This window comes from Polyodon spathula, chromosome 23 (genome assembly GCF_017654505.1).
Source record: "Polyodon spathula isolate WHYD16114869_AA chromosome 23, ASM1765450v1, whole genome shotgun sequence".
Lineage (NCBI taxonomy): Eukaryota > Metazoa > Chordata > Actinopteri > Acipenseriformes > Polyodontidae > Polyodon > Polyodon spathula.
This window is the reverse complement of record NC_054556.1, coordinates 2853069-2879644: the sequence shown is the minus strand read 5'-3', so window position 1 is coordinate 2879644 and position 26576 is coordinate 2853069. Positions and strand designations below refer to the sequence as shown.

The 26576-nt window shown below is 37.8% G+C and overlaps 1 protein-coding gene across 10 annotated transcripts in view; it reads right to left on the bottom strand.

Moving 5' to 3' along the window:
- Positions 1-26576, bottom strand: part of LOC121298410 (ERC protein 2-like) — a 252786-nt gene that overhangs the window by 143986 nt on the left and 82224 nt on the right. For 5 of the 10 annotated variants that reach the window (XM_041225526.1, XM_041225533.1, XM_041225530.1 and 2 more), the window contains exons 8-13: positions 25389-25526; positions 19732-19872; positions 17810-17950; positions 10775-10810; positions 7048-7241; positions 1133-1144 (exon numbers count right to left, since the gene is read on the bottom strand). In XM_041225526.1, coding sequence (XP_041081460.1) covers positions 1133-1144; positions 7048-7241; positions 10775-10810; positions 17810-17950; positions 19732-19872; positions 25389-25526 — 662 coding nt within the window. The remainder of the gene's footprint in view (positions 1-1132; positions 1145-7047; positions 7242-10774; positions 10811-17809; positions 17951-19731; positions 19873-25388; positions 25527-26576) is intronic. The other 5 variants (XM_041225529.1, XM_041225532.1, XM_041225536.1 and 2 more) reach the window with 3 other exon arrangements.

The window sequence follows — 26576 nt, the reverse complement described above, 5'->3', positions numbered from 1 at the left end:
CAAAGCTTTATTTTTTTTGTATTTTTTCCTCTCTCTCCATATCTTTGGCAGTTTTTTTCAACAAACATAAAATAATGAAAGATTGCATATTTGTTATATATCTGTTTTTCAACAGGTACAGTACGATGATAGTTTTTTTTTTGGAACACAGTGTACCATGGAATCATATTGTGTACAACACCTTATCCAGGGAGGCAGACAGAACACCAGAGAAACTGAGGGAGGCGGAGACAGAACACCAGAGAAACTGAGGGAGGCGGAGACAGAACACCAGAGAAACTGAGGGAGGCGGAGACAGAACACCAGAGAAACTGAGGGAGGCGGAGACAGAACACCAGAGAAACTGAGGGAGGCGGAGACAGAACACCAGAGAAACTGAGGGAGGCGGAGACAGAACACCAGAGAAACTGAGGGAGGCGGAGACAGAACACCAGAGAAACTGAGGGAGGCGGAGACAGAACACCAGAGAAACTGAGGGAGGCGGAGACAGAACACCAGAGAAACTGAGGGAGGCGGAGACAGAACACCAGAGAAACTGAGGGAGGCGGAGACAGAACACCAGAGAAACTGAGGGAGGCGGAGACAGAACACCAGAGAAACTGAGGGAGGCGGAGACAGAACACCAGAGAAACTGAGGGAGGCGGAGACAGAACACCAGAGAAACTGAGGGAGGCGGAGACAGAACACCAGAGAAACTGAGGGAGGCGGAGACAGAACACCAGAGAAACTGAGGGAGGCGGAGACAGAACACCAGAGAAACTGAGGGAGGCGGAGACAGAACACCAGAGAAACTGAGGGAGGCGGAGACAGAACACCAGAGAAACTGAGGGAGGCAGAGACAGAACACCAGAGAAACTGAGGGAGGCGGAGACAGAACACCAGAGAAACTGAGGGAGGCGGAGACAGAACACCAGAGAAACTGAGGGAGGTGGAGACAGAACACCAGAGAAACTGAGGGAGGCAGAGACAGAACACCAGAGAAACTGAGGGAGGTGGAGACAGAACACCAGAGAAACTGAGGGAGGCGGAGACAGAACACCAGAGAAACTGAGGGAGGTGGAGACAGAACACCAGAGAAACTGAGGGAGGCGGAGATGGAAAACCAAAGAGACTGACAGCAGGAGGGACTCACCTGGAAGCCAGGCTGGATGCAGGTAAGGAGAGAGAGAAGCAGGTTGGAGAGCCACCAGCAGTAGGAGGAGCAGAAAGAAGAAAAAGAAGAGGTGGAAGAAAAATAGAGGAGAAAAAATGTGAAGAGAGCAAGATTAGTTTGCACAGAAACCAAATACAACTCCTGTAAGCATTTAACGAAAGCATCACACAATATTGCTCTGTACTAGACAACTTGCTGTGTTTTTTTCCCTCTCTAAAAGCATACTAGATACAAGCAGCCTTCATTTATATTGAATGTTGTGTGCAGAGAATTAAATGTATTTTATTTATGTATTTACTTACCAGAATTTTTTTTACAAACAGGTTTTGCTTTTTTTCTGTTACTTGATATAACTATTTACATGAAAGTAACAACTTTTATTTTTTCTTTAATTTAAAATGCAACTCAGTGATAATGATAACCAATCTAGTTTATAACCAGCTGAGACAACATATCCTAGAAGGGTGTTAGACTTTCACACATATCTAAATGGCACAGGCAAAAATGGAAAACATACAGAATGACCAGACAGGCTGACCACTCAAAAGGATTACATTCAGCTTCCCCTTTTTACCGATATAAAGGACTACTCAGGAAAGCCCACCGCGATGGGATTTCCTTGACCCAAGTTTGAGAAAAAATTATAAAAGGAAAAGCAGAAGAAAAACTTTAAAAAAATGAATGAAGGAGAAAACAAAATGGTTTGAAACCAGATTCTGTAGATCTTGATTTGGGATTATATTTAGGGCTTCTGATTTTCGGTTTTAACCCCTAAAACACCACTGATTCCAACAAAATGAAATAGTTGTATAGCTAATAAACACCGGAAATACATGGTTTCACGTTGTCACCCCTTCCCCATTTAAAAAACAAAAATAAATACAAACTACTACAAAAAAACAAAACAAACTCCCTTTCCCAGTGCAGTTGGGCAATGTCCCTCCTTCCTGCCTTGTAGCTGTCATTGATTCGTTGGGAATACTTTAAACCCACCCCCTACTGAGTAGCAGCAAATGCCTACGTTTCTATTGGAGACGCCGCTTGCTAGATTTAAAATGACATTACAATTAAAAGGCATGTTTGCGGGATTTAAAGCTATATTACAGTAAAATAGAATAAAACAGATTTGGAAACTGTGTCGAAATGTAAAAAAATGCCTAGACACAAAAAAAACCCAGAAATATGTGCATGTGACCATAAGGATTTCTTTGTGGAAGACAGCAAAGGAAAGGTGGTACAATTTAAGTGTGCTGTCGAGTTACTGTACATACTGTGACAGAAAACAACACCCAACCGAAAACAATAATTTCATACAGTATATAAAAAGCGAAAGACCCCCAAAAACATAATTTACATAAAACTCATGCAAACAGAAAGCATAACAGATCGTGAATCCAAATGAAGGCTCAGCTAGGTGCAAGTGAAGTGGTTCGTTCAAAATATGACTTATAAACAGAAGTAGAGAAATAAAACATGATCAATACCACAAGTCAATCTGGTGTTTGGCTCAATTAATAGTTGTAGCTATACTGTATACCAGGTGTTCCGCATCTCATTTACCAGAGATTCCATTTGGTTAATGTATGGATTAGTCTAGTATCACAGCATGTGTTCGTAAACAATCACACAGTCCTTCTTGTTAATACAGTACCTTAACTTTCATACATTCCTAATTTGAAATACCTGAATATCATCTAAAACTATATTCAACAAACATACACAAATAAAAAACTGGATGCATTTAAAAAGTTAACTCAAATATCCAGATGCAAGAATACATATTGTATAGTAATATATGACATGCAGTGCCAATTAGCCAATACACCAATTCTTCGGATGCCAGGTATAAGCTCTCCACAGGCGGCACAGACACACATTCTTGGCATGCACAAGTTTGGTGCTCTTATAGTCACACAAATAGCTGTTACAGGCTATTGATTACTGTAGGCTTGCTGCGCTGTGGCTCCTGATTTGGTTACGTCACTGCTATGTAGACCCGACACCAGAAAGCTTTGATAAATGGAGGTTATCCCGCTCTCCTATTCTTCCCACATGAGGTAGGGAAATAATAAAGACAAACTGCTTCAGTGGGGCATATTTTTAATCTGTGCCGCTGTCATTTTCACATCGGGTGGCTCTTCACTCAAGTATAATAACTTACTATTTTAATGAAGAGGAATGGGCATTTTTAAACCAGGAGGGGTTAACAGTGCTGTCGTTTTTTACGAAGATGAAAGAAGCTGCTGCAATCGTGCATTGCCTTATCTCATCTTGTATTTGCTTAGTTGGCTTATGAACTGCTTTATACATATCAAGCAAATAAGAGTGGCTCATGAATTACACACAGGAACGCGATAAGGACAGTTATTGAAGATCTCGTGTCAGCAAGGGTAATTTAAACCTTAAAATGTGTCCATTAATTCAGCAAGCTAACGGGAGCAAAGGGAGTACTGCTTCAAACTGCGGTGGGATAAATAATTCCAGTGGGCATATTAGAAACACCACAGTATAATGGTGTGAAAACAGTATTTCACAAGTGCAGACTGCTGGGACTTATAAGACAAAATGCACAACAGCTTGAAAGACTAAGGCTTCAGCATCAAGCTTTTTTAGATGGCATGTAATGCAATGAGTAAAATAAAAACAAAAGAACAGAACTGTTTTTGTTGCTTACATTTGATCATCTGTAAATGTCTTTCACTGCTTAACTAGAAATATGAAATATTTTATTTTTATCGAGTAATCATCTATTAAAAGTACACAGAAAAAACCTTGTTGATCTCTATTTGAAGAAATCGAACATCAAAATGATTTGTATATATTGTAACTACATCAGCAACATCAGAAGAGTAAATATATTTGGTGAAGAAAACAAACAGATTCACATTGCATAAATGTGAAACAAATCACTCGTTTTATTTAAAATCTGCACACATCTGAGCCAAGTTGAAACCAAAATGGGATCATCATCATCAAAGTAGACATTAAACCTGGTATTTTAGTGTTTAAATCATTTCGGGCAGTGCTTTAAGATAGGCTATTACCAAGTCATTAACTGGAATGTTTAAATAATAGCAATGATCATAAACAAAGGTGTAGTTTCTCAATATATTTTATCATAACTACTGTTTAACCTGTTGTTTAATATTGTTTTCAGGGCACAAACCGTTGATATAGCTGGTGCCCTTATTTGTGTGAAATCAAATGACCTCACTTTCACCTACACAATAACGGATCTTGTTTTCAAAAGACAAAGTTTAAATCTGAAGTTTTAACTACTCTATAATAAAATGTTTTAAAAAAAAGATGAATGCATGATCAAGCAAACTGTTTGATACACATTCTGTGACTATGTCCTTGTGATTTTTGCATTTTCAGGTTACTACGTCACACATATGAAATGAACAAACTGGACACTGCATGGATCAGCTCATCAGTGCTAGCAAACACATAAGCATGCATACATGCTGCACAGCAGAGACAACGACAGACACAGATCAACACAGAGACAGAGTGAGAGTGTTTGAGTGCATCACGGCAGCATGACAGGGCAGAGCACTCACTTTCCCAAGAAATCCCACATCAGCCCCCCTATCTGCTGAGGGGCTGGCGACACAGACAGGTGCTGCTCAGAGTGTGCTCTGCCACTGGACACGGGGAGACAAACAGGGGAAAGAGAAGGCAAGGACAGATGGTAAGGTTGGACAGAAACACAGTTTTGTTATATAAACTGTCACACACACTCTTTCACACGTACAGACCACTACCTTACGAGCATGAAAAACAAAGAGCATGAAAAACAAAGACATAAAAGATATATATATATATATATATATATATATATATATATAGATATAATAGAGAGAGAGAGAGAGAGAGAGAGAGAGAGAGAGAGAGAGAGAGAGAGAGAGAGAGAGAGAGAGAGAGAGAGAGACACACACACACTCTCCTTTTAAAAAATATTTTTCAGATTCAGTGCTGAGAGTGTACATTTCTTGGATGTCAGTTTAATAACATATTGATTTGTATGCATCTTTACGAACTGGCTGCTGTCCACTGGGATTTCTATACAGCTGTTTTATAAGGTGCAGCAGGGTGCCAAGAAAGCCCTGCTTTCTGAATTCTTCAAGAGTGACACTCATTCTTTGTAACCGGCAATCTTCCCGCAACAGAGGGTGTCAAAGGTTACCCAAGCAACAATAAGTAGGCCTCTTTATTGTTCGCTAATTCCAAAAAAAACAATTGTTTTTGTTTAATGCTGGAATTTCTTAGTTCTTCCATTTTTGGCAGTTTCCTCTTGACACGTGACTTGACCTGGCAGTTTTACACTTTATTCACTGACAAGAAATGGATGCCGGGGTGAGGGGGGGCTCATCTTGCTATTAGTTCTACTGTATGAACACCTAATAAAGCTCATTTTCCAGCATCTGGCTTAAAACAGTGAAGACTCATTCTGAAACTTTGGCAAGACAAACAGTTTTGTATAAAAACCCACAAATCCCCAGGGTTTGATCTCGTAATTGCACACTGGAGTGCACAAATGACAGAGAATAGCATCTTCCTATTACTGTTGAAGAAAAGCATGTGTTTTGCCATTTTTGTCTTTGACATGGCTTTCGACGTTTCTGAGGGATGACACTTCCACAGTCGCAATGTTTTAAAACAGAGTAAAAGACACTTAACTGTTCCCTACTCAATCTGAGACCCAGGTTTAAAAACGAGTGCTGGGTAGGAACATACTGCACATTATAGATTTTTTTTTTTTTTTTTTTTTGTCCAGCTGAGTTTTTTGTTTTAATCTACTTGTCTTAACATACACAGGAATATTCACAACACCAACAAAATATATAAGGCCACGAAACAAACAGCACCACAGAGGGAGGGAGAGATAGGGAGGGGACGTACTTTTAGTAGCAACCCACTACAAAGGACATTTCAATCATGCCAGTTCAGTAGATGAAAGCTTTTCCACGCTAGCAATACTCACACAATCAATGGCTCTATCAGCGTATATGACTTGAAAACTGCTGAACATGTGGAGGGAAGATCACAGGTTTATATATGGTAAAGAACGGGTAACGGGAAAGGCAAAGGCCACATGCTTACTGAAATGAAGGAAAACTCAAGAAAGGGTAGAAATACCTCGTGCACACACACTGAGTGCAGCTATTTTTTGTCCCCCAAAACAAATATATGCGAGCATAATCATGTATACTTACGGAAGTCTGCAAATGAAAAAAAACAATAAAAACCCAATAAATAATCATAATAATGTTTGTACGAATGAGTGGTTGCCTGTACTACTCCCAAACAAGTCATGTAAAGCTTGTTCTTTAAAAAAATATACAAATTAAATACACAACAAAACTGTATGGTAAAAGTACCAAACATGAAATATTCTCCATTCATTGATCAACAATCAACATCAAAATCACTTCATCCAATGGCTATGTACAGTAGAGAATAGCACCTATCTTTTAGTTTCTTGAAAAGTGTGTGTGTGTACATATACATATATATACATATATATATATATATATATATATACACACACACACACACACACACACTCACACACATAGGATACAATGGGGTTTCAGTAAACTTTGGACAGCCTTTAGCTTGTGGATTGGTTTTTAATTAACAGTCTAAGCCAAGTCCTGCAGCAATGTTGTGTGATAGCTGATTTGATGACACATACTGCACAGCATTTCCAATAGGGTTAGCCATATACAATATGTGCCTTGTTAAACCATAAGTAAAATTAAATGGACACATATGTAATATGTGAGTGTTTACAGTAACTGTAGCTGGAGGAATAATTTATGACAGCACCACACTTGTTATTCTGTTTCACGCTTGCTCTAGAATGATCTAAGGTAGAAGACCATTACCCCTCCAGCTCTGCGATTTTCTTATCCGTGTCACTCTTCTCGCTTTCCACTTCCTTGAGGATCTCCAGGAGTCGGTCCACCTCTGCCTGAGACTTGCCCGACTCTTCTTTGTAATACGCCACCTCTTTCTCCAAGTGCTTCACTTTCTCTGCAAACTCAGGGTTTATCCTTGCTACCTCCTCCGCTTCATGGGCCTTTACCATTATAAAATATACATTCATACAGAGAGAGAGAGAGAGAGAGAGAGAGAGAGAGAGAGAGAGAGAGAGAGAGAGAGAGAGAGGAGAGAGAGAGAAGGTGAGAGAGAGAGAGAGAGAGAGAGAGAGGAGAGAGAGAGGGAGAGAGAGAGAGGGAGAGAGAGAAAGAGAGTGAGAGCGCCCCAAGGGAAAGAAGGTGAGAGAGAGAGAGAGAAATCCCTAAGAGAGTAGTCTAGAGAGAGAAGCTCCTAGGGATAGGTCGAGGAGGAGAAGGAGAGAGAGAGAGATGGAGAATTATGGAGAGGAGAGAGAAGAAGAGAAGAGAGAGGAGAGAGAGCGCCCGAGAGAGAGAGGGAGAGAGAGAGAGAGCGTGAGGGAGAAGGTGAGAGAGAGAGAGAGAGAGAGAGAGAGAGAGAGAGAGAGAGAGAGAGAGAGGAGAGAGAGAGAGAGAGGAGAGAGAGAGAGAGAGGGAGAGAGAGAGAGCACGAGGGAGAAGGTGAGAGAGAGAGAGAGAGAGGGAGAGAGAGCGAGGGAAAAGATGAGAGAGAGAGAGAGAGAGAGAGAGAGAGAGAGAGAGAGAGAGAGAGAGAGAGAGATTAGTTCAAATATCCTGTATTGTAGGTCAAAAACATTTCATATAAAATATTTAAAAAAACAATGGGCATAGTTGTTAGTTCATATGATGTGAAAACCGGAAGAAAATAAATAAATTTTGTTCCTACTTGAAGTCTTCTCTAACCTTTGTCAATGCGACCTGATAAGGGTCTCCAGACTATATAGATCTATATTATAGATCACTCAGTGACAGTTGCCACATAACATCAAGCATTAAAGCTTCCTTGAATGACAGCTTCTTTCAATGTGCACTGTGTGAGCAGACAGGAATGCATTACCTTGATCGGAGTGAGAATGCTGCTCTGCTTATATTCATTTACAGTCTTAATTAGCACTGCAAAAATTTTAAAGCCTGTGAGGGGAAAAATAATGCCTGGTCCAATCGTTAATTAACCCCAAAGATGAGCAAACACCATGAACTAACAATCACACCTCATCATTATTTGACGCTTTTATAAGTGACGCACATATCAAGAGGAAAACTGTTGAGTCACACATAACTGGTAAACAAGAATACATGTGCAGTATGAGAATGTGAACGAGGGAAAGCTGAAGACATGCTAAAGATGTGTCAGTTTCAAACAAAGGAACAGTAATACACTGTTGTTGCAGAACAGGTTGCCGCCAAAGTATAAAATACATTTGGCCCAAGGAGACACACTGATAATTGGAAAAACACACAGAAAGCAAACAGCAAGGCACCACAATGTATAGCCTACCGCAGATGTCCCGTCATTCCTGATTGGCATCTTGAATGAGCAAGCAAAGGGAAAAACGAGGCAAGCAAGGCAATGAAAAATTGTATTTTTTAATGAAACATGCACGGCGAGGGAGGAGAACATACTGCAACACGACTGTGCTGATCATGTCAAACAGTCTTTGCAATGCTTTTAGAGTTGATTTAAAAAAAAAAAAAAAATTTAATGGTTCGAAAATAAATACAGGTTCTCTTAACAGATAGCACTAGCATTGGGATTTCAATTTCTTGATAATTTACACTTTTGCTTTTCATATGCAACATATATTTAAGCATGAGGATTAGACTGTGAGGAAATGTGTATGCACTGCACTGCTGCCATGGCTATGCATTTTAACCTTCCAGAAATGTTTGAAAATGTTCTCTAATGCAATTCAAATAAAGTCTTTAGTCTTGCACGCTGTTCTCCACAGATAAAATAGTTCCCCAAGAAAATGTTTTATTTCTTTTAATTTGGCAGCATATTCATTAGACCACCAAATATCTTTCTTTTTTTATGCAATCATTATAAATCTACTTATACTTAAAATAATTCATTATTTTACTTAAGTCTCCCAAAGGGAGCTGTAACCCTAATATATATATATATATATATATATATATATATATATATATATATATATATATATATATATATATATATATACGGTACGTGTATGTGCAAAATGCACAAAAACGTTTTTTTTTTTTTTTCTGCCAGAAGTCTATCTGGGTTTTTTATGGGAATGGACACAGATTTTAAACATCGCTACATGAATAATCTTTCTCCATAATGTTTATTTTACATGGTTCACAATGGACCCTTACGAAGCACCACTGCCAATTTCAGGTAATATACACAAGCAGCTAAGTCCTCTTCCTGCACTGATCAGAACCCTTACTGTGCTTCTAAAGGGGTATTGAAACAGCATGGCGTGTACAAATACAAATTGATAGGATCACTCAGCTAAACTGAACTGTTTACCAAACATAATTAATGCAAAAAAGGAATATTTCATATTTGAGTCTGGGATACTCACAAGCAACACAAACCTAAAACTGAACTTCTTAGGAGAGGGAAAGGAAAAGGATGGGCTAAGCAGCTATCTAAGCAAGATGACTAATTCATTCAGAACCATTGTAGTGCTTTCAGCCACCTGTCCTTCTGACAAGACAGGTGGGGGGGGGGGGGGGGGGGGGGGGGGGGGGGGGGGGGGGATGGGGTATTGATACTGTAACAGAATGAGGATACTTGTATACATTGTTACAGGTAGGCTCAAGAGACATGGCAGTAAGAATTTCTAAGACTGGTTTTAATAAAAAGCTTTAACGTTTTTTTTAATGTATTTATTATTTTGCATTTGCATTTTTCCGTGTTTTTATTGACATTAAAACCAGATTATTGTGAGAACGAAATGTAGGGATTTCACAAACGAGAAATGACAGAGAAGCAGCTTCAGATGTTTCTGCGTGTAATCATTTCATTTATAGACAATGTCAGACGGCTGTTTAAATGTTTATCACAAAGCACTGGTGTAAAATCTCTGCTAATTGACCAGGTCATAGGATAAAACTGTCCAGTTACATACAGGACTATACAGGACAGTAGCTTCCAGAAATCCTCACCCCTCCTCCCGGCATCAATGAGAAAGAACAGTAAAGTTTTGAACCCCCAGTGGAGAGCGGATGCCGCTGGTTAAAATCTGCTTCTTATCAATTCATTTGAATAGAGGGACGACTTTAACGACTTCTGACGTTACCAGAAACAGAATACTTGTTAAACTTTTTATTAGTAATTTATGTATTTTACTAGATTTTACATATATATTAATATATGTACTTCAGTCAAAAAGTACCCAGCCAATCCCATGAGCCTAGCTGTAATAAACAATGTTTGCATGCACTCATCATTATAGGCCTTGCAGACTTAAAGGTGTGGAACCTTGAGGAAATTTTATTTTTTGTTCTTTGTCTTCAGTGTGTCTGATCAGAGATAATATATTTTTTATTAAAGACGCAAGACCTTGAAGTCTACATAGCTTGTTTAGTTTTTAGCAGACCTGAAATGCTGTATACCAATCATCTATAAAAACACGTTTGTTATAGTAAAGTACACGGTCAGGTCAATGAGTCCTCATGCTTTCAGATGTTACAGAGGGCATTTTCAGAAATGACTTACTGGCTTGTACATCTGATTGAACAACTGCTCTGCTTGCTACATTGCAAAGTTGGGGAAGCATGAAGCACAGGACAGGGAAAGAAGGAAAGATCCAGGAGAACAGTATTAGCTTGACAAATCCACTGAATTTGTACAGAAGAGCTTGTCATTAAAAAAAAAAAAAAAGTAGAAATGTAAGTATCCAAACATTCCACAGTGAAAGTGAGAGGCACTGGGGGAAACACAAATGTTGACTTTGGCTGTTAAAAAAATAAAATAAAATAAATAATAGCTGAAGGAAGAAATGTAAGGTTTGCATTACTTGTATTATCTAAAAGTTAAACAACCCATGAAATAAAGAAAACTGCCCACTTTTGATGATACATTAAGTGTTGGCCTCGAGGAATGAATCACTGCAAAGTGCTTCAGCCTAGACGACAATCCATCAAGCATGCTTTAGAGTCCGTAATAATACGAGATTAATTAATCTCCAAATGTATTGCTTTCCCTTTCAACATAGACTTTAAATGCATTATTTGTTTTACAGAGACATATGAGCAGTGCATACTGTAATAATGAGAGAGATAGGGCTGGGCTCTTCCTTGTCCTTATTATGACATCTTAAAGGTGGAAAGATCAGTTTGAAGAATTAACAAGAAAACAGAAAGGAGCTTTTAAACCCTTCTACCCCAAAGAAGATTGTTATTTTCAATAAACATTTCTTCTTGTAACAGATAAACAAGTGAACTGTTTTAGTGTTTGCTATAAGTTTCAGGAATAGATTGCACACTTTTTCATTTAATTCATTAAATTTGTATATACATTTTAGGAGAATCTCTTTATGAGAATCTTTGAAAGAGTAGTCTAGAAGGGGTGGACGATAGGTAAGCTTTAATGAAGGGTTATTTGAGGAATGTAACCCAAGCTTAAAACATGCATGTTTTTATATATATATATATATATATATATATATATATATATATATATATATATATATATATATATATATATATATATATATCATACCAGTCAAAAGTTTGAGTACACTTGCTGGAAACTAGGTTTTTTGCATAATTGACAATGTTTTACGTTGTATACGTTTCTGTAAATACTTGAAAATGAAAACACATGTTACAATATACAAAACAAAACATAAGGAGTATCAAAGCAATGTTGAAAATTGAAAATTGTCTCTAAATCTTGGATTCCTCAAAATAGCCACCCTTTGCCTTAATAACATTTGGTTAACAAGTTTCAACAGGAAATCACCCCACGTGCTTCCCAGCTCTTCTGCAGCAATTCCCAGAGATGTAGGGCACTTGTGGGTAGCTTTGCTTTGACTCTTCTGTCCAGTTCATCCCATACAAGTTCTATGGGATTGAGGTCTGGAGACTGGGCAGGTCAGGTCATTAGATTGAGTTGTCCTTCACTTTCCTTCTTCACCAGATAGTTCTTGCACAACTTTGAGGTGTGTTTCGGGTCATTATCTTGTTGAAGAATGAAGGACTGCCCAACTAGTCGTAATCCTGATGGAATGGCATAGCTCTGAAGTATGCTAGGATAGCCATGCTGGTTGAGCTTGCCATGGACTTGGTAAAGATCACCAACTCTGTCACTAGCAAAGCAACCCCAGACCATGACACTGCCTCCTCCATGCTTGACAGTGGGAACCACAAATGCAGAACTCATGCGGTCACACTCTCTGTGTCTTACAAATACTCGGCGGTTGGACCCAAATATTTCAAATGTCTTTAAATGTCCAGTTTCTGTGTTTTTTGGCCCAGGCAAGCCTCTTCCTCTTATTCTGCACTCTTAACAATGGTTTCTTTGCAGCAATTCTTCCAGTTAGGCCAGCTTCACGCAATTTCCTCTGAACAGTTGATGTTGAAACATCTGTACTTCTAGTAGCATTTAGCTGAGCTTGTATTTCAGGGACAGTAAATCACCGGTTTCGCAGACTTGTGACTAGAATGAACTTGTTCTCTGATTCTGAGGTCACCCTTGGCCTGCCTAACCTTGTTCGGTCCTCATGAGTGCCAGTTTCTTCAAATCGTTTGATGGTCTTGGCCACAGCAGTTACAGACACTTGCAAAGTTCTTGCGATTTGTCTTAAAGATTAACCTTCATTTCTTAACTGAGCGTATTTTGCCATTTTCTGCTCCCTTACATTCAGGAATGACAAACTTGTGCCTAATCTACCTATATTTATAGTAATCATGGACCCTCACCAGTTAACAATAATTGGTGACAAAAGGCTAATTAGGCCAGTGTTCTAACACCGTGTTATACACATTTCAGACTTTTAACTGACTTGGGCTTCAAACTGAAATCCCCTTGCTTTGGGTGACCATTTCACTGAAACTGACAAGATTTACACTTTCATTTAAAAATTTAATTTTTTAAGGCAATTCACTTATGATTATCAGCTCATACAAGTACACGTATCATATAATGAAATATTAACTGTTTATAGACAAGTTTATACAGTTAAAAGCAAGTTTATACAGTTAAAAGCATAGATAATCATGATAAATATATATATATATATATATATATATATATATATATATATATGTGTGTGTGTGTGTGTGTGTGTGTGTTATATGTTCAGTAAATTACAATAACATGTAGCTTTAAACTACTTTTTTACCCCTTAGTCAATCTTTACTATTACTGTTATTTTATTTGTATTACTGACAGCTATCTTTCATACTAGCTCACTTGTTAACCAGCTCTTCTTGTTCATAATAGTAATAATACTTTGGTCTGTGTTTCTAAGGCTTGTTGTAACAGGGAAAAATGGTCATTCTACTTTATTCTCAGAGAGACCCCCAAAAAACCTAAAATTATATCAGACATAAAAAGCCACTTCACTCGTGCTTTGGGTTAAAGGAATGCACTGAACTTGGCCTGGGCCTCCCTTCAGTCTTACAATTTCATTCCTATTTAATCTAATAAAGCACGCTCATTCACCTTTAACCTGTTCAGAATTGCAGTTGCATTAATGCTCCATTTACTTTACACTCCACAGCTTTCACATTTTACACATTAGCTGAACTAATAATAGGACTGCAGACACTAATTGCATTTGAATGGGGTTTTTTTTAGAAGCAAAGGCCAATGGTAGACTAAACACAATTGTGAAACCACTAAAATGGAAAATCCTTTTCACTTATTTAAGGAACTGAAAATATAGTGTAAAATAAGATTTTCGTGCCATGCTGTTCATTTATAATTAACTTCTAAAAAGTTTCTGTGGCACTTTTAAGCATTCAACTATCTGAGTCAGAGTAGCACCAATAAGGATTGTTAGTCCTGTATAAAGCATATTTCATTTCTTACTGTCCATTCTACCGTACTTAAAAATATTACTATGTCTCTGAACAAATGTTTTGGAAATTGATTTTAGGACAAAAGAGCATGACCTATAATAATAATAATAATAATAATAATAATAATAATAATAATAATAATAATAATAATTGATGTGCATTGATTTAGGTGTCAAGCCAATCTGTGGACTATATTTTACACAACAATTTTTGGGTCTGTTTTCTATTAGTGTGGTTTTCCATGAACTGCTAAAGCAAGCAACATGGAACGAATATCTTTCAGTAGCAAAACACTGCTGGAAAGTCTTCCACTGAAGAACAGCACTGCTTCAATTGTAGCATGTTGAACACTGAAGTGCAAACATAGGTTTTTCATTTCTAACATTATGAACTTGCCTGGTAACTTCAGGTAATGCAATTACACAAAATATTAATAAAAGAAACCCTGGCACTGTCTGAAAGATTTCTAGTCGAGTTTCTTTCAGTATTGCTACATATTCCAGAATTGAGTGTTTACAGCTGTGGATGCACATATCTTGTAAAGTGTTCCCTAAACACTAGCAATAGGTGAGAATCTGGGATTTGATTGTAACAGAATCACTGTTTTATAAATACAGGGCTCATTAAGGAGCTGGATGACAGAGCTGTAGAGCAGCAAGTAGGATTTCCTCATTCACTGCCAGTACTGTACACTGTAATCCCATTATACAAGAACACCACCTCCATCTGGAGAACAGTACATCCTATTCACAGGGGCTCAGTTTATGCCTTTGCCATTTTTTTTTAAACTGTGATGAAAGAAATACTTGAATATGCTAAACTTTACTACAACATGTCAGATTCACAACGATCTTTTTCTGTTGTATATAACTTGTGATCAAATCCTGCTGCATTCCATTGATAAAATAAAAGCACATGGCTTTAACCGTTTGTGGTGCCTTTATAGACTAATGAGATAATTACTAATTGTATTTGAAAACAAAACACAATAAATGTCTCAGTGATCAGAGGATCAAGTACCAGGATCAAAGCGTATTTAAAGTTTGTAAGACCAGTACGTCTCCATTTGTCATTTAAACTTGTCCTCAGCTTGAAGGCTGTTTTTTTCTGACTAGTAATGTAAGTCTGTCTGTTTTTCATGTACTCACTGTTGGCTTGGAACAAGACATATTTCATAGAAGCGGTTGTCACCCCTCTGTGAACTAGAATATGTTTTGATTTGTTCATTTGGGGTTGGGGTTGCCCTCACTTTTGGTGTAGGTATAGACAGACCCAGTGGTGTCGGGACAGTTGCAGGTGATCTGTATGGTGCTCTTCCCTTGGTTTTGTTTCAGAAAAATGGTGAGCTATACTGTGGCACATTTTTAAATGACTGGTTAAGAAATGTGTTAACTGATGTGTGACTATATGATTGTTTTAAAAAAAATATTAAAATGTGATTACACTTTTTGGGTTTAATAGTAGTAGATAAGAGTACAATGTGTCAAAATGAAAACTTACTTGTTTGTGTAAAAGATTTAAAAAGAAAACCTTTTTTTTTTTTCCAACCTAAATTGATAACAAGTGTTGAATTATTGTGGACTGTTGGCAAAGTTATAAACTTTCATTCAGGCCATATTTTTTTAGGGGTAGTTCAAGTTGTTTGTTTCTTGTACTGGTTTAACATCAGTTAAAGGTGCAATGTACTATTCCCCCTGTAGGGGGGGGGGCCACCCCGGTGGGGACGGTGGGGGTGGGGGGCGGTGTTAGGCACGCATAGACTTCTGCTCCGTTCCAGTCAGTTCAAACTGTCTGAACACAAAGGCATGTCTGAGTCAAAATATTTCCACAGACTTTCCACAGGGGCTGTGTGGCTGAGTGGATAGGCAATGGGATATACAGACCACCTAACCAGCATGTGGCTGAATGGATTTGAAGGTGAAATGGCAGCTTTCTTTGGGTTGTAAGAGATTATTCATTCAGACAACGCAAGGGTCTAATACTGTCATGCATATTAGTAATGCATCCTTCTGGCTTTTACATACACAGGGTGATGAAACATAGATGCATAAAGATAAAGTGTTATCAAAAACCCAGATTATTGATTGTAATATAATGATAAAAAAAGGTATAGGAAATGGTGTAAAAGCATGTGTACTTTTTTCAGAAATTAAGGAGAAACATTTTCTCCAAAATGTTTCTTCTTCTAAGTAAATTGTTTGAAAGTGTTTACATGCAGCCTTTGTTGCTCTGCAATACAAATAAATCAATTCATAAATAATAATAAATAAATAAATAAATAAATAAATGTTTTGCAGAGACACCAGCAATAATAATAATTTTTTTGTTTCACAAAACTGAACATGCCAAATTTTAACAACACTTCAACCTTTGAAAGGAATTGCAGATAGCAGAGCCCTGGAATGGAAAATATTAAACACAGTAGGAAAAGTACAAATTGACACAGACAATAGAGATGTAGGGAGGGAATGCGATTCAAACAGAGCGATGTCAAGGTGGACACAATGGAGGTCAGGTAGAACATTTGTTCTGTCTTTGCATGATAGCTCGTAAACCCTCACACCCCTCTCCCTCATTTAGAACATGCATTTTGTTTTTATATAAAAGTATACAAAGGGAACAAACAATACGCTTTAATTCCAAGTTAGCTTTCTGTGTCGCCTCCTTCGAGAGTCAGCAAGTACACAGTTAGGTAGGTTCTTATAGAATGCAACACATCCAATATCAATGTATATACAGAACATAGAGTGGATTCAATCAGGTAATGCCTTTCAGAACCACATACAATTTGCATAAGAAACATTTTTTAATCTGACATAAAAAGGTATTTCTACTATTACACCTTGCATTGCAGACTAACAGGTAGAGAGCCGGCCCCAGACCCTATCCAAGTGGAAGGTGTGTCTGTGTTTGAGGTTTCTGTATTTTATTTTGGATTTATCCTGGTACTGTCATAGATGTCACGCATTGTTATCGTGAAAAGATGATAATCTCAAAATACACATGCAATAAATTGCTTGTAGCATTGTGTCCACTTTGCAAACCTTTGAACCTGGCACTTGGTTCAGAAATAACAGCAGAGGCCAGATAAAAGGGTTAGGAGCCTTTGTTTTTTTTGTTTTTTTATCAAGCAACACATGCATCCCTAATAAAGGCAGCCGCTCATTTCCAATCACTGAAACAAATGGTTTTTGGTCACCAATGAAAGAAATGTGTGAGCAACAAAGGCACTGGAATAGACACCTATGGAAAAAGCAACTCATAACATTTAAACACGTCTCAAGAGAACATTTCAAGTTTATGACATTTGGTCTTTCAATAATGACGGCTGTGCTGAAGAGCACCAATTTTTAAAACAGATTTTGATCTGTTCTGTTTAAAATCTGTTCTTCATTAAGTTATTATAGAAAAGGTTATGAAACTACCATAGACCTCATTTACTATAAAATTGTTATGTCCTGAGCCCTGCTAAGCTGCCAGTTTCAAAGTGCAAGAGTTGGAGTGATACAGTGATCATTTCTTAGGTTCACAGACTGCTTTGACGCTTACTTACTTCCTTACTGACAGAGTCGCCATTGTTTGGCGCAACTGTGATACTCATCAAAACTTTACCACATTCAAAATAATCCTTGATGTTTATTGGTAGAAGGACAATAATATCTAACTAGTGCCACTGGAAGGAACTGAGTAAGGGCCAAGAAGGAATTCTTCAGCTGCCACTTACCTTTTTCAATTGCATTTCCAACTTACTACACTCTTCCTTCTTTTGCTCTATGGCAATCTCCAGGGATTTCAATTTGGAGTCCTTTTTCAGGCCCAAAGAAGCTAAAGACGATGCATGTTCCTTCAAGTCGATTAAACCAGCCTGAAACGAGACAAAATGATACCAGACAGTCAGTGAGATCAGGTCTAATGAATGCGCAGATATGGGGCCCCCGAGTGAAATGGATCTGAAATGCCTATGTATCCATGCAATTTGTTCATTTCCACTCAATTTCCTTCTTTTTTTTTTCAAATCAGCTGAAGAATCTTTTTGGCTTACTTGTGAGTTTTTTTTTTTAATATATATATATATATATATATATATATATATATATATATATATATATATATATATATATATATATATATATATCAGAACATATCCTAAATTGTAAGATAGTGGTAGTAATATCCAGCCAGAATATAACTACAACTTGTGAAAGACAATACAGAATTAGTAATAAAGAATCAGTTTTTATGGTGAAGATCCAAAAGGTCAAAAACCTGTTGAAGCCAACGTGTCTCATCAGCTTTTATTCCAGCTAAGGCACGGGTGGCCAAAGTTGGCCCTTCCAACCCTGTTCCAAACTGTTTAATTAAACCAATTAAACCTCCACCCAGGCCCTGGGGTGGTTAGTTACATCATTACCTGTTAAACCTGATGGAATGGCCCTCCAGAGCTAAGGCTTAATCCACAGACAGGAGTCCAGAGACTTGGTAATGCCAGCCCATCTCATGTGACCAATTACTGCAGCTGGCCTAGAAACTGACACAGCCCCCATCTTCATCTTAAGAATGAAACCAACATACAAACAGCTGGTGCTGCTGGTGCTTTCAGCAGTAGGATTTTTGCAAACCATGCCTGCATCTTTCCTGTTTAAATTATTAGTGAATTTACACAGTGTGATTACGACGGTTGTTCACCCACTCCATTACATTCTAATTCACACTTTAAAGCAGACAAATTAACAAAGCCCAAGTTAAAACCTGAATTATTTGCACCTTTGAAGTCGACTGCAAAACTGTAGTCTTGATTTCAAGCAATCAAGTTTGTGGCTGAGTGTCAACACAGGCCAAAAAAAACAATTCTAGCAGACCGGGATTTCAAAATAAATAATAATAATAATGATAATAATAATAATAATCAGTACCTAACTAAAAACTAGAACACATAAAGTACATGCTTATACAGTTTACACTCAGAAAGACTGCTCCAGCATGTTTTGGAACAATAAGGATTCCATTTGGCATCTGATCAGGAATGGTGGGGATTGGAGTATAAATCAGAAATTGGAAGAAAATCATAACAGGAAGCTGAGACGAAGCATATTTCCCTGTAAAGTCATGTTGGTACATGAGCTAAGAAAAGAAGGGCTTTAATATTGCAATCAATGCTTTTACTTTAAAACGTACATTAGGATCAAGGTTCGGTGTTGGAATTGCACATATTTAATTAACAGCTATCTGTAAAGTCTCATGACTCCATAAATAAAATAATTTAAAAAGTGGTGTGTGTGTGCATGTGTGTCCTAGTATATTGTCTATCATTCTCTGCATTGCTCTACATTTCTCTGAAATCAGACACCTTCGGCGAGTGCACTCATGCATTAGAAATGTATGTTTCCAATACTGCACACTAGTACCCCATACAAATCAGTACTGTTAGGTGCCGGATTCAGATTTAACTGATCTCTAAATTAGTTCTGGACAGACAGTAAACTGCCTGTTATGTCCAAAATGGTTGAAACAGTCATTTCAGGTAAATGGTTTCCGGACAATGAAAGCAGAACAATGTGCCTCCCTGTACAGATAAACGCTCAACTGTGGTCTAATGTCACTGATGACACAATGTAAGATATGATCTCCGTGTCCATGAAGACTGACCTCTTTCTCCGTCAGTTCAGCCTGCAATGCATTAACCTTCTCCTTCAAGTCCTTGTTTTCTTTTTTATAGGACTCTGTCTCTTCCAGTCTTTCCCGATCATCTCGTTCCCTCTGTTCCTTCAGGCGCTCGATAATTCTTTCCTGCCAATGATAAAGGTAATGTCAGGAGATTAAAGCCAGCTCATTATTGAAGAATTGCAAACAGTCACCACTCCTGCTTGTTGGACATTACCAAGGGGCACAACATTATCATTAGCACAAATCAGAGCACATTTTTTGGAGATGAATGGTAATGAGAATGGACTAGTGGGTGCCAAGACATACTGCACTTCAATCCAGATCTGCATGGGGAAAACAGTTTCAATGTGTGCTAGTCACTGTTGTTTGAAGTCAGCAGACTGATGATTTTATTAAAAAGAAATAAAAAATAAGCCCGTCATAAGACTATAAATCTCAATATACTCGGAAAACATATCCAAATACTGCTGTTGTTTAAATATTTTTACAGTCAGAAGAATACTATAAAGACACACACACACACACACACACACACACACACACACACACACACACACACTGATTGACACCTCATACTGTAATGATTTCAGTAACAGCTGTATTTGGGCATGCTACAGTTCAATTGAAAAGAACTCACTCAGTTTTTCTTAAATTAGAATGTACAACAAATCTGAACATAAAGACTAAAACCACTTTACAACATTGCAATTGAAGTTTTATGAATTAGATTTTACTTCATAAACAAAGCCAAATGATGAACACAATTATGGAAATTGGCTACACCAGTGATATTGTACTTTATGATGTATGTACAGCAAGCCCGAGGGAAAGGGGGTCTTGAACCTACATTTTACTGTGTTTAGCTCCCAAAAGTGGCATTTTGTGTTCATTATTAGACGTCCAATCATGAGAACATCACTGGCAGTGATCCCAGCTTTGCTAGTTATAAATGGAGAATTAAAGACTGGAAGGGTTTAGGCGTAAGAGATAAGATGGATGATGGGCTGCCTTGTATTTTGAACCGTTCATCATCAATCCTGTTAGTTAAAGTAAAACAGTTTGATACATTAAAACAGGTCATGTTGTACTTGGCTACCCAAGTGATGATACAGTAATAGACCCCTGTGACACGAAAACTGCAACGGTTTGCATATCAACAGCTGTGCATGGGATGGTATGCCATGACATTCTGTTCTTTCAGTCAACAGAGGAAGAACATTTCAAGAGGTGCTAACCAAATCATATCCAGTGCTATCTTAATATTGAATTGTACAAAAACAGAAAATTAGTTAAGACCATTTATAAAGCACATTGAAGTTTAGTGCATGTACCCATGGACTAACCAAACTTGGGTTCTAAATTAAAGAATTTGATTGTAGGATGTTTGCAGTACTGCATCAACATAATGAAGCATTGGTATACCATAATGTTCATTTTAAACTCACTTCTGCAGTTACAAGGAAATCGGTTATGCACTTCTCTGAACCTGTGCTTTCACTGTGCTAAAAGCAGAAAAATATTTTCAAGAGACATACGACTAATTTGAATGTCAACTCCATTAGCGTGCATTAGTGCAGATGTTAGATGTATGTGTTAAGTGGGCTTAATGCAACATAGTCCACTCAAGAAACAGCAACTCTCTAAAAACGTCAATAACGTGTCTTGCTATTAACAGTGCAGCAGGCCCTTCTCACTAAACAGGACTAAGATGGAGCAGCTATGTTGTACTACTTAACCATTGTGCTGCAGTATACAGATCTGAGAAGAGAAAACGTCTCAAATCCTAAACGAAGAACACACCTGTGCATGATCCTCGTTACTGGGACAGCAGAAGGCTTTATGAGCTTCAAGCTGAGGGAACACAAAGCCACTTTGTGGCTTGGAACCTTAGTTTCAGACCACTGCATGGCACGCCAGGGGAGACTTGAGGTTTGATAGAGCAACGTTGCCTCTAACCAGGTCTCTCAGTCTCCTGGAACCAGTTTTCAAGCTACTGTTGTTGAAAAGGTGGCTTTGTGTTTCCTCAGCTTCAGATTTCAGTTCTGAATCAGCCAAAGGTTAAAAAATTAAGATTAGATCAACACGTTTTGGTCACAGTGAGACATATAGGCCATAATGTAAACATAGAATGGAGCATCTTGTTGGTTGAAGCTTCAGGACTTGTGAGGACATGAAAACATCCTTGCTACAAGCATCTAGACAGCAGTAAACTGACTGGATAAGCAAACAATTAAACAGATGGAGGGGAAGTTCATGGAGAATTTACAATTGTTTTCTTTGCACTGCACCATGCAATGATCGCAACTCCAACCACTAGAAAAACTCTTAGTAACTGAAGTCTTTTTTTTTGTTTTTGTTTTAAGAAACTGAAGCTACTATATATGTTATTATGTGGCGTATCTTTCACTCAAGTGTTGAAATTCAGGGCTGTCTGCCATTACAAAACGCATCTAATAAAACTACATTTGTTTTTAGTCATCTGTGATTTTCATTTAACCCGAAATCCCTGTAAGACTGTAGGAAGAGACAAAGACTTCAAATTCAGACTTAAAAACAATTCTTATCGTTCGGTTCAGACCTTCGGTGCTAATTAAAAACAGCAACTTGACCACCACGAATGAGTACATTTCACAGGTTTTGTGACAGAACGAGTAATTGCTATAGAATGTATTCCATAATGCAAAGTCGTTAAAAACCACACAAACCACAAAAACACAACATTTGGACAACTGAATTATCATACAATCTTATTATGAATGCCAAACAGAGAATATTTTGCATAACTTTCTGGGTGGACACAGAAGCAGTTCGTAACTAAGAAACATTATACAAGCTGAACGCAAACGCATTATTCCAGATGAAAATGCTTAATTTATATGTGGGCCTGTTGAATCAAAATAAACCCCTTTTGTTTTGTACCGCTACCACCCTAAACATATCAAACAGTTCAAACAGCAGAGATTAAGAAGAACACTTTGTTTATGTGAGCACTGGTTTCTTGAGGTTTATAGCTTAAGTTCAAATCAGGATGTTAGTTTTCTTTGGTGTATTTTTACATTCTACATATTGTGAGACAGGCTGCTTCTCTCAGGTTCTTTTTCCAGCACTTTATTAACCCAGGCACACAAAGGACTTGAGTTTTCAAAGCGTGGCTGCGCTATTCTTTAATTTTTAAACAAAATAAACAAACTGAAAATAAACAAATTGACTAAACACTTTTTTTTTTTTAACCTGACTAACCAACCAGGCAGCTACTCCACTTACGGGTAATAAATACCCGTTACACAAAACAACAAGCACATTAAACAAAAGGTTCTCCATCTTTGTTTCCTTTTATGGCTGTCCAAACTCACTACCGGGCTTTCCACTCTGCAGCCCAGAATGCATAAACTGTGGGGTTTTTACACCCTGGCTGATTAGACCAACTGCCAAAATAATTAAATAATTCACACAATTACCTAACAAATAATCACAATTAAGGCTTTTCAGCCCGTTGCCTCCTGGGGACTGTAGTCCTGTGCTCTACGCTCTCTTTGCTCCTTGTCTCACAATATACATGTGTATTTGACTGTACTTCTTCATAAAAGGAAAGGTTTTGAATATATTGAATTGAACTGGGTCAAGGGGCCACGCCATTGTTACCAACACATTTAGCAGAGAAAGTTTATATAACCCAGCAAATATAAAGGGAGTTCCTCAAATAGACTCTGGGATGTGAGGCTTTGGCAATGCAGTAGTGCCAGCCTTTCAAATTCCTGCCACACAAACTTTTTTTTTTTTGTATGATAACAATGATACATTTCTGGTGAATCATAAAATACAGTTTAGTACAGAGTATAAAGCCACTATCTCAGAAGCTTTAGGTGTAATAAAATGACCACAATATGGTAGCAACCTTACGTTAAAATAACGGCGTTGTTTCCAGAATACTGAGAATTATGAAGTCAGCAGTCAAATGGTTTATGAGATATAAGCAGTTGAAATAGCAGCAGCTGGGCCAGCCATGGCAGTGGCAGACTGACAAATACACATAAGCGCTCCTCACAGAGCAGCTTGACTATTTTTATATATTGCACATGTATTATTTTGAGCGTAATGAGATTAAATCAAATTCCAGAATATCGGTACCAGGGATTCTGAACAAACTATAAACACAGTTTTGAAGAGACTTAAATTCAATTAATAACAAGCTTTTAGTGAACAAATGCAGTGTGGAATATGCAAACCATCTGTGTTCTCAGCACTGCAATAACAGAATGCCTTAAACTGTTTAGAGCTACTTATTCAGCTCTGATGGAAGCAATGATAACTGTGTCTCAGATAAAAAAAAAAAAGTGCACAGTAACGCTAGTCTGATAATTATATTCCTATGAAGGCGCCTGCACAATATTATCTTATTGTAACTCATGTTTTTGTATCAAATCTTGAATCAAGGGTGAATGTATATCCTCTCCATTCATTATCTAATTCCATTAGAGTATCACATTATACCTCCTGGAACTTTACTATAATGGGATATTGGCACCATTCACTTTACTTTGGCAAAGAACCATCGTAATCAGTTTTTATTAAACTTACTGCCTTTACATAACTGTTGACTAAGCCTCTTGCATTCACCCATTGCTAATAAAGGCACCTGTTTAGATGTATGCAGACTTTTACTGTGGGGTTTCAATTTGGATAACTAAAAACCACATTATTTTGCATCTATGTTGCATACATTAGTTATTTACATCATGCATTAATTGGATGTACAAACACATGTACAAAATGTCTACGCACCAAATGATTAAATGTCCTGATTCTGGCTGACCCTGCAGAATTAGAGACCTGTATTCCCCATGAGGAGCTGTTGGAAACAGGAGCTTTGTAGACGCTATCAGCACACACATATGCAGAAGTCTCCTCCCTCCCAATCCCCACACAGGCTCGAGCTGCAGTTCGTGATAAGTGTGATGAGGCTGCCTGTCATTCCTGACTGCCACTAGTCTTTTGTTGACAGTTGGGTTGACACTACAACCTTATAAGGACCCAAGCCAAGCCATATCAGGACACAAAGCATTAGCACGAGTTGCTAGTGGACCAACGCTTTACAAGCGTACACGCGCCTTCAGTCAACGCTGGGGCCAAATCCAAGTGGCTGAGGGCTAGAGGACAGTGTATGGCTATTTGCACTACACTACATTTTTTTTTTTTTTTTACAACCATTGATTCATAATTATAGTGATCTAACATGATTTAAATTTCACTTTACTCATTTCCACCTGAACTGACAGCTACTGTATTAGACTCATTGGTGATGACACAAACCATGTTATTGCTCCTTTAGAATAAGCCCCTGTGTGTCTTGTTCTTTCTACATTCAAAGCAATTGTGTAAAAAAAAATAAAAAAGCACAATTTTTCTTTCAGCAAAAGACAATCCCTGCATGGGCACCGCCAGCAGGTTTTACTGTATCTTGAAACACTTGCTGTGACTCGAGGGGGGCCATTTGAAAAGCTTTGCTGGACATGTTACTTTACAGTATGGCCTGTCCTACACTGGTAATGTGTGCACTCAGCATGTTTGGATGCTTGTTCTCACACAAGGCTGGCTGTTCTATTGCGTGTCCTGCAGCTCCAGATGAGAATGAAGCTCACCTTTTCAGAGAGGGCCTCCTCCAGCGTTGCTAAGGCAGTGTCTGTGTTGCTGGAGTCGGTCTGCAGAGACTTCACTCTGTCCTTCAGGTTTGTGAGCTGCTTATCTTTGTCCCGGAGCTGTTCTTGAAGATTTTCAATCTAAGAGAAAATCAAACAAACATTCTGAAATTAAGAACTGAGGTAAAAAAAAAGTTGACAAGCAAGCATTTAACCGCATGGGTGAATATTTATCAGTGTATTTACACCAAAATATAAAATAAATAAAATACAAAACTGTTAAATGCTACCTAGGTCATAATGCACATCTTAGGCAAATTTTGAGTATGTAATGTAACCCTCGAATGTTAATCCTTTATTTTTTATTATAAGTTAAGTATTTTAGGCATAACCCTTTATTTGTTTTGTAGTATCTTCAGTATTGTTTTTTGCGAATTGCATTTTGGTCTAAATACATTGGTACGTTTAAAAAGAAATACCAAATTTACAATCCAGAACACAAACAAAAATATAAAAATAAAATAAAATACAAAAAACCACAAAAGCTCAGAAAGAAAACATTCCTGTGAGAAACACATCAACATTCCAGTCATGGGTACGTGGACAGATAATACTACATTCTCCCCAGCTATTTAAAAACTATTCAAATAAGACATGTTTAACTTTGAAGAACCATACTATGCTGTGCTTGATTCTAAAGGAAACAGCAGAAAATTGTCAGAAAGGCCAGCTGTAATGACTAAAATAACCCGATAGCGTAATTGCAATGATTTACACTCCCACTGAGAGAGTGGTTTTGAAAGCGGTTTTATCAGTGTAGTTTTGAATGATGTTACGCTTTCAGAATAGAGATCACAGAAATATGTTGGGAAAGTTAATGTTCTGAACAAAATGCCGCACCATGAGAAAAACTACTTGCAATCAATGAAATACAAGGCATGTTTACGTTCTGATACATGTCACTGAACCATCTTGAAAACAGCACAATGGCTACCGCCATGGCCAGTACTCAGTGTCATCCAGGTCTTGGCATTCAGCATATCTGGCATCAAACATTGGGACAATGAACAGCAAGTGTCCCACCCAGGTGTTCTGCATTGGTTGTAAATGGAAAACATTTGGGGAGCGGTATCATTTATGGGACTTATTGCTAATTAAATCTTTTGATTTGTGGGCACCCCAAGCCCTTTA